General features: G+C 40.8%; 1 protein-coding gene and 1 long non-coding RNA gene across 4 annotated transcripts in view; one reads left to right on the forward strand and one right to left on the reverse strand.

Annotated features, from left to right (window-relative positions):
- Window positions 1–9,350, forward strand: part of LOC135094248 (uncharacterized) — a 91,398-nt gene that overhangs the window by 4,040 nt on the left and 78,008 nt on the right. The gene's annotated exons all lie outside the window — the stretch shown is intronic.
- LOC135094243 (serine-rich adhesin for platelets-like) overlaps window positions 92–9,350 on the reverse strand; it is a 58,552-nt gene continuing 49,293 nt past the window's right edge. The window contains exons 9-13 of the mRNA XM_063994168.1: window positions 9,157–9,307; window positions 8,319–8,543; window positions 7,812–7,983; window positions 6,856–6,977; window positions 92–2,540 (exon numbers count right to left, since the gene is read on the reverse strand). Coding sequence (XP_063850238.1) covers window positions 258–2,540; window positions 6,856–6,977; window positions 7,812–7,983; window positions 8,319–8,543; window positions 9,157–9,307 — 2,953 coding nt within the window. The 3' untranslated portion in view covers window positions 92–257. The remainder of the gene's footprint in view (window positions 2,541–6,855; window positions 6,978–7,811; window positions 7,984–8,318; window positions 8,544–9,156; window positions 9,308–9,350) is intronic.

Below are 9,350 nucleotides of genomic sequence, written 5' to 3' on the forward strand. Positions count from 1 at the left end.
TTCGTACCTATGATTAGTTTTCAATAATATAATTTTATAGATGCTGTTCTTTTTATTTCTTTTTCTTTTCTGTTTTATAACTTAATTCTTCTTTTATTTCGCAAGTTTTAATAGATTTTAGCATATGATTTTCTATTTTTCCCTTTCTATTATCTTTTCTATAATGTAACTTCCGTATCACTTAACTCTTTCTTTTTATATAAGTTTCATCATATTTTTTCATAACGATATATTTTCACACAACTTCATCCCATTTTCTATGCCACAGTATCTCCATTTTCTTTCTCCTCACCCAGGGTATCCTCAACTAATGTCACACTTCTGTTTTCTTTCATCACTGGTTGTGCTTTTTTCTTTTTCTTTGCATCATTTTGAACGAGAGTGTGCCACGTGTCCCATAGAGTGAGAGTGGGCATGGAGGGGCTTGGGGGATGGCTGGGAGAGGGGTGAGAGGGACGAGAGGGCGCTGGGGTGGAAGAGTGGATAGGAGGCTGGGATGTGAGAGGGATGGGAGTGAAAAGTTTTGATTTTTTAGTTACGTCTCTGTTTTGTGATTCTTTGTTGTCTCTTCTTTCCTTTTTATTGTTTCTCCTTCGTTTATTGTTTCCTTTCCCACCACCACCACCACTATTGCTTCTATTACATTCTCTTCTTCCTCCTTTTCTATTCCCTTTGCTTCGTTTTCTCTCTCTGTTTCGTCTGCTTTTCGTTTTTCTGCGTTTATGTCGTATTGGATTCTTGTGTTTGCTTTCTGGCTCCATTTGTAGCATCAGTTTCTGTTCATCTATAGCTTCTGATTCTTCTGATAAGGTAATATTATCTTGCCCATGATTTCGTAATGGATTCATCATATCTTTGTTTTCTGATTCAAAATTTAGTGGTTTATTTTCTTTAATAGGTTCTGGTTTCTCAATTTCTTCATTATCTCCTATTTCTGATACTGTAACTTGTAAGGCATTGTTATCTTTTCTATAACTTCTTACTGTATTATTCTTATTTTTACTTTCTGATCTCACATGCATTGAAATCTCCTCTTCTTTAGGTTCCAATTCCACTGTTTCTTCAGCAACTCCTATTTCCGATGCTGTGATGTTAACTTGTTCATTATCATCACATTTATCATCAGTATCAGCGTCTTCAGTCTTATTCCCGCACCGTACGACACGTTGGGCAGCTTTCTCGGCAACGAACTCCTCCCATGGAACGAAAGGAGCCGTTACTGTAGTATTCGATCGACTAACGTTGGCATCTTGATGTTGAAAGTCCATTCTGAACCTTTTTATCGCCTCCTGAGCGTCTTGCAGTATCTTGCGGAACTGTTTCACGCTCTCATCCTCGCTATCCTCTTGGTGGGTATTGGCTGGGTTTGAGTTGGTAGCACATGGCGTTCTGCAAGGCGGCTGGTATTCACCGTCGTTTTGTCTGAGGACTAGACCCACTTGTGTTTTTAATCCTGCATCAGTTTCCTCTTTATTTTCCATCGTTTCATTGAGTTTAATATGGCTGGTATCTGTTATATTCTTCACTGTGTCATTAGCGAGTTTCTCAGTTATGTTTGAGGTGTAGAGAGGCTTGGGACTGCTTAACTTCACGCCCACATCTACTGTTTCTCTTTCATCTGATAAGTCACTCTCTTCAGATTCATTGCTGCTAGGGGTCTCTGCCTCCCCTTGGTTATGTAGCGACGCCCCGGCAGTGGTAGAGGTCGGGGGAAGCGAGACAGGGGAGGAAATATCTGGTGTGTTTGTAGCAGGAGGGAGAAAGGCTTGGTTGGGGTTCTTGGGAAAGGTGGTGGAACTGTTGGTGTTTTCCACTTTTTCAGTGTTCGTGGAAGTGTTTTGGGATTTCCTGTTCTGTTCTTCATGTTCTTCAGCCGCGTGGGCAGTGTGAGTGCTTGTTTCCGTGGTGTTTGCGTGTTTGGCAGTGTTTTGAGTGCTTGTACCAATATTTGAAGCATTCTGGGTACTATTTTCACGGTTTCTGGTGGGATCTGGTGTGTGTTTGCCTTCATTTTGGTTATCTTCGCTCTTGTTTGAAGCACTGTTGTCAGTCTTCATGCTCTCCGTGGTAGTGGCGGTAGTGGTGGTGGTGGTGGTGGTGGTGAAATTATTGGCAGTATTTTGAGAGTCAATAGCAATGTTACTCTTTCTCGTGGCGGTAATGTTAGCGCCACTGGTGATGGTGGTGACGGTGGCAGCGTTACTGGTGCTGCCGGGGGTCTCCAAGGAACTATTATTGCTACTGTTCCCAAAAGCACCCTCAGAAGACCCTGGCGTACCCTTAGGAGACCCTTGCGTCCCCTTGGCAGTGATAACAGTGTCTCTGGGGGTGTCTTCGTACCTGGCAGCGATGGGGGTGTCCCTGGCAGTGCTGTGGCTCTTGGTGTCCCTTGGGGCGGCCCCGGGGGTGTCCCTAGCCGCTGTGGGTGTGAGGGCGTGGGGCGGAGTGCCTGCGTCGCTCTCGTGGCGAATTGTCAGACTAGATTGTGCGGCGGGGAGCGAGCCGCCGCTATAAGCACTCCTTGCGAACTGATACGTCACCTGCAATAGGGGAGAGGGTGTTAGTGTGTGAGGGAAGGCTGTGTGAGCGGGGAAGGTGTGGGGATAGGTGTGAGGGGTAAGGTGTGAGAAAAGGGAGTGTATTCGAGGGAGATGTGAGGAAAGGTTGAAGAGGTGCGTGAAAAAAAAAAAAAAAGAATGGTGTCTGTGAGGGCAAGATGTGAGCGTTTGAGGAATGTGTTGAAGGTAGATGTGTATGTGTAGCCAGGTGTGAACAGGGAAGATGTGGGGAAAGACAGTGTGTATGTGTATGTGTGTGTATGTGTGTGTGAGTGTGTGTGTGAAGAGGTGTATGTACTGGGAAAGGAGTGTGAGAGGAAGATGTGAGGTTATGAGTGAGGGAAACTTGTGAATGTGCGGAGGGAAGGGATGTTTGAGAAGATGAAGGATCTGCAAGAGGGATGGAATGTGTGAGGGACAGGAGTGAATCATGAGGCAAGGGAAACAGTGTTGTGATGGCTACTGGGAGGAAAAATACATGTTTATATACTGTACTATTAATTAATTGGTGTTTTCTTTCAACAATTTGTAGGTGTTAAAAAAAAGAGGATTTTGGGATTTAGGAAGGAAGATCGGGCACCAATTTATTTAAGGAAAGTTCTTATTTGCCATGAAAATGATTAGGGAAATTCTCATATCTAGATTTAATTTACGAGATAACTTAGACTCAACAATAGGTATGTAAGACAGCAAAAAAGTTAAAGTATTTTTAAAGTAGCACACTGAAAAAAAAAGTAGATGATGTGCAGTATTAACTTAGATAAATCAATAAACATGGCCAGTATAAACAAAATAAAGCAGACGACAATGAAATTACTAAAGCCACAAGCTGATACTTCGTTTTCTTTATGTTCTCCGTTTTCTTTGCGTTCTTACTCCATTACGTTCAATCGTTACAATTTGTTCCTCTTAATTTTATTTTAATTTCACCTTATTTTACAGGAGATGATTAAATTTTCTTATAAACAGCTTCCAGAACATAATCAAGCATAAATATAAAGGTTTTAGATATCAAATGAGCAAAAAAAAAAAAAAAGATTGAAAAAGAAAACAAGAAACCAGAAATAATGAAAAAAAAACGGGTTATGAAAAGAAAACGCAGAATTAAGAAAGATTTTGTAATGGGTGGCTTTAATAAATTTGACTCATCTGCTGGCATTAAATCATAAAAAAACTACGAAAAATACACACACTGCATGGTTAATAAATCAATACATGGTGCATCATAACATCATTAGTGGGTAGGGTACAGTATGGTACAGAGGGTGCACCACGTACTACACACACCCTTACAAATACGGTACATTGTTCTATTGTACACTGTAAATTGTTAGCCATACTATTTCCATCCATGTCCTGTCTATGGTACAGTTTGAGGTACGTCTGGGTTATAGTATAGTTATGTATGGTACAGTTTAAATGTGTACCGCTTTTTGTTGTTGTTGGTTAGAGCGTTTCCAGTGTTTAAATCTGTACATGCTTTGGTACACACACACACACACACACACACACACACACACACACACACACACACACACACACACACACACTTGGGAGAACGAGTAGAAGTAACGAAAAGGAAGTGGAAAAGAAAAAAAAAGAGAAAATAAACACACACACACACACACACACACACACACACACACACACACACACACACACACACACACAGACATATACACTATTCACTACCCACACCAAACCCATTATACAAATTACAGTACATACATACATACAAACTTAAATAAAGATAAATAAACCTAATCATTCAACATCGCCTGTCAGCCAGTAAGGTTAACGCGCGCCATTAAGCCCCGCCCCCTCCCTCCTTGTATGTGATTGGCGCTCGGTGGGAGAGGGGCGGGGCTAATCCGTCTAGTTAATGGAAACACGTTTTTTTTTCTTCAAATCCCACGACTTTTTTCTTCTTTAAATTTTTCTTTTCATTTTTTCTTTTCTTAATTTTTTTTATTGGTGTTATTTTGATTAGTTTGTTTTCTTTACTGAATGAATTTTAATAAAGGTTAGATTTTACTAAGTGTTGTTAGATATTCTGTTTACTTGTTTATTGTTATTGTTACTTTTTATAGTTCATTCATTGCCTTGATAACTTTTCATATCTGCTTCAACATTTATAGCGAAAATTATTGAAGAATTGCCAATAAAACCTTTACTTTAACATTTTTTCCTTTATTATTTCAGCATTATTTTTCTTTTAGACTTGGGTTGATGTTATGTAGTCAGTTAAAGCTGTTCTACTACTACTACTACTACTACTACTACTACTACTACTACTACTACTACTACTACTACTACTACTAACATTATTCATCTTTAACTTCACTCAAAAATTTATCCCTAACTAATTAATCTATCATATAATTCAAACAAGCTTAACTTAACCCTATCTTAACTTCAGCTTTACAACTTTCAACTCCACCCTTCTCCAACTTAGGGCGGGTTGGCTATAAAGGTTGGGCTTGAATGGTTCTGTTGGGCTATAAACATCAGGGTTGGGCTAGACCGGCCTCTTGCTACCTTGTATAGTCATCTTTGAGTCTGTTTATCTCCGACCTCTGGGGAATAGGAGGGGTGAGGAAGGGAGAGGAGGGAAGGAAGATGAAGGGGGAAGAACAGGAAGTATTTGGGTTCGGTGATGGATTGGTGGAGGGAGGAGGGGGGAAAGGAGACGAGTAACTGATGTGGAGGGAAGTGAGGAAAGGTTTGGAAGATGGGAAGGAAGGAAGAGTGGACTTAGAGGGGGGGGGGTAGATGGAAAGGAAGGAAAGGGTAAAGAAAAAAGGAGGAGGAAGGGAAAAGACAGGAAGAGCAAGATGGAAAGACAAAAAATGAAGTGAGACATGAAAAAAAAAAAATAGAGAGAAAGGCAGTAAAAATATATTTGAAAAAAGTAAGAAAACAAGAAAGTAGAAGGCAAGAATAGAAAACGAACAAACTAGTGAAGAAAAGAAAAATAAAGAAACAACTAAACGAGGAAAGAAAACGGAAAGAAAGAGAGAAAACGGAATGACGTAGTAGAAAGAAGAGATAAGAGAAGAGAAGATTAAGGAAGGGGAGAGAGGAGGAAAGGATTTAAGGGAGAAAAAAGGGAGAGAGAAGATTCCAGCACCCTTATAAAGAGCACCGAGGGAACACAACATTGCTATAGTCCCCCCTAGCTGACCGGTTATAGAAAACGGGTTATGTGCCGCCCACGCATCTTGTGTTGTACATTAGAGAGAGAGAGAGAGAGAGAGAGAGAGTTTGTGTGGATGTTTTGTATAGACTTGTAAATATTAATGTTATTTTCTTTATTTGAGAAAATATTTACACTATTATTATTATTATTATTATTATTATTATTATTATTATTATTATTATTATTATTACTACTACTACTACTACTACTACTACTACTACTACTACTACTACTACTACTACTACTACTACTACTTTTATTACTTTTACTACTACTACTTCTACTACTACTACTACTACTACTACTACTACTACTCACATAAGATCATCAAGTAACCATTAATTTAGTTGCCTTAATTCGTGGATAATTTTCTTCAATATCAATTACTATCACAATTTAAATGGTAATGGTGGTGGTGGTGGCAGCAGCGTATATATTGCTAAATTAGATAACGAGGCAATTGCGTAGTCACAATCGTTACTGATGGTTAATGGTGGTAGTTAAGAGAAAAATTGTTGTTATTATCATGGGAATGTTGGTTATGGTGGTGATAGTAATGCTGGTTATCTGGGTGTGATGGTGGTGCTGGAAAGATTGCGGTTATAGGTGGTGATGGTGGTTGTGATAGTTGTAGTTATGACTTGGGAATGATAATGTAATTGTAATCGTAATGTTTGTAGTGTTTCAGGAATGTTTATAGGAAGAGAGGATAAATGTAGGATGATGGTAGTAATGTTTGTGATTGTGGTAGTAGTAGTAGTAATAGCAGTAGTAGTAGTAGTAGCAGCAATCATAACAACGACAACAACAGTAGTAGTAATAGTTGTTTTAGTAATAGTAGTAGTAATAGTAGTAGTATGAAAGTAACAACTCTACCAATAGTTCTTGTAATCATAACAGTAGTAGTAGTAGTAGTAGTAGTAGTAGTAGTAATAGTAGTAGTCACACCATACCAGTAGTCGTGGCCATCATACAGGTAGTTACAGTGATAGTTTAAGCATCACCGTCCTTTATACAAACAGCTAACCATGTAATTGGGTTGTTAGGCAAAAAAAAAAACAAAAAAAAAAAAACCGTGCAATTTAACTAATCACGAACGTTGGGAGTGGTCTGGCGGGCGTGGGCGAGGCGGTGGGCGTGGGCGTGGTCGGATTGGTACGCCCACGAGCCATCTGGGCGGCGGGAAATTCTGTAGTTATCGTCATCATCAGCAACGGTGACTGTAACGAGGAGTTGGATACAGTAGGGCTTCCATTTCCCGTTTTCTGTTGTTACGTTTTCTTCTTGCTTGTTTTTTCTGGTCTGGGTACACTGTTTTGTTTTGGTGGTGGTGGTGGTGGTGGTGGTGCTGGTATCTGTGTGTGTGTGTGTGTGTGTGTGTGTGTGTGTGTGTGTGTGTGTGTGTGTGTGTGTGTGTGTGTGTGTGTGTGTGTGTGTTTCCATCTCGTTTTCTTTAAATGGAAAATATGGAGATAAATTTGAAAAAAAAATTAATAAGACAATCTGGATAAAAAGGAGAAAAAAAAAGGAGAAAAGGAGAAAACTTATTGGTAAAGATATGAAAAGGGAAGGTACAAAGATTAAATATAAAAAAAAGAAAAGGAATGATAAAGAAAGAAGGAAAATAATAAAAACTGAAGGGAAGAAGAAAGAACATTTCAGATGAAGGAAGAATATGAATGAGTAAAGAAGAAGAAGAAGAAGAAGAAGAAGAAGAAGAAGAAGAAGAAGAAAACAAAACAAGAGCAGTAATAAGAACAAGAGGGACAAGAATCACGAACAACAACAACAACAACCATAGAAGAAAAGAAAAAAAAAAGAAAAAAAAGGAAGAAAATACAAACAACAATAGTAATAAAAAAGGAAGAGAGAAAAAAAAAGCAGCAGAAAAGGAGAGAAAAACAGAACAAGAAAGAAAGAACCAAGAAAACAACAACAACAACAAAAACACCAACAACCCCAAAGAAGAACCAGAAAAAAAACAAGAAACGAAAAAAAAGAAGAAAAAAGAAAAAAAAAAATGAATAAAAAAATCTGCGGCCCCAGTGCTTTACCTGTAGTGTACTGAAGGTCCTCGCTCAGAAACCGGTGCAGGTCCTCATCCCTTCTGCGCAGCTCTGTGGACATGAGAGTCGCCCAGTCACCCACGGCCGCACACTGGTTGTCCAACGCGTCCTGTCTCTTCTTGATAAACTGCTGGAAACTCATCCGCTGCTCCTCCAACACCTAGAGAGAGAGAGAGAGAGAGAGAGAGAGAGAGAGAGAGAGAGAGAGAGAGAGAGAGAGAGAGAGAGAGAGAGAAGTTGTGAGTTGTGTTGGGTTGGTGGGGAGAAGCCTTCAACATCACTACCTAAAGAGAGAGAGTTGTGCTTTGTGATAGGTTGGTGGGGAGAAGCCTTCAACATCACTACCTAAAGAGAGAGAGTGCTTTGTGATAGATTGGTGGGGAGGAGCCTTCAACATCACTATCTAAAGAGAGAGCGCTTTGTGATAGATTGGTGGGGAGAAGCCTTCAACATCACTATCCCTAACACTACCAGTACACCAGTAACACAACACACCAGTTCATGAGTCTCCGCAGTGCTTCTCATGCCGGCCAGCACGTTCTGAGTGTGGTGCGTGTGTGTCTGCAGGCTCTGGGTGAGGATGTCGGCTTCCTTCCTGAGCTCCCCCTCCTGCGTCAGATACAGCTCCTCCCAGGCCGCCTTAGCGCTGCCCACGAAGACCCGGGTGTCCAGCTCTGCCTCCTCCACGTGACTCACCGACGCGTGGTTGGAGACGAGTGCCTGGGGAAGAGATAGGGTTTGTCAGGAAAGGTTTCTACGAACAATAGAAGGAAATTGTTGGGGAGGAAAGGGTGAGACTGTTAAGGAAGAAGAGTATTTTTTTTAAGGAATAGGGAAGATTGTTAGAAAGAAAGGGAGGATTGTTAGGGAGAAAAAAGATACATTGTTAGGATGAGAGAGTGAAAGATATAACCGAGAGAGAGAGAGAGAGAGAGAGAGAGAGAGAGAGAGAGAGAGAGAGAGAGAGAGAGAGAGAGAGAGAGAGAGAGAGAGAGAGAGAGAATTAGCAACCGTTATGTTTGTCTTAATAATCAACACCACCCTCCTCCTCCTCCTCCTCCTCCTCCTCCTCCTCCTCCTCCTCCTCCTCCTCCTCCTCCTCCTCCTCCTCCTCCTCCTCCTCCTCCTCCTCTCATTACTCTTTCCTCAAACATCCGTCATCCCCTCTCATTTATATTCCTTCTTTATTTATCCTCCTTCCTTTCCTTCCTTTTTCAATATTTGGACAGGAGTAAAGGAACCTGTACTCTCTCTCTCTCTCTCTCTCTCTCTCTCTCTCTCTCTCTCTCTCTCTCTCTCTCTCTCTCTCTCTCTCTCTCTCTCTCTCTCTCACCTCGCTTATCCCAGATTCAACAGTGGCAGAGATGTGATCTGTTTCTCTCTTGAAGACCTTCCCAAAATCTTGCTGTAGGTCTGTAGCATTGTCCAAGCGGCCCTTCAGCCCCTGCGATAAGGCCTCCACTGCTGCCTGGGTCTGGTTCACGCTTTGGGAGGTTGAGGGTTGGAAAGAGGGAGGTTAGGTTAGGT

Source organism: Scylla paramamosain, chromosome 45, assembly GCF_035594125.1.
Source record: "Scylla paramamosain isolate STU-SP2022 chromosome 45, ASM3559412v1, whole genome shotgun sequence".
Taxonomy (NCBI): Eukaryota; Metazoa; Arthropoda; class Malacostraca; order Decapoda; family Portunidae; genus Scylla; species Scylla paramamosain.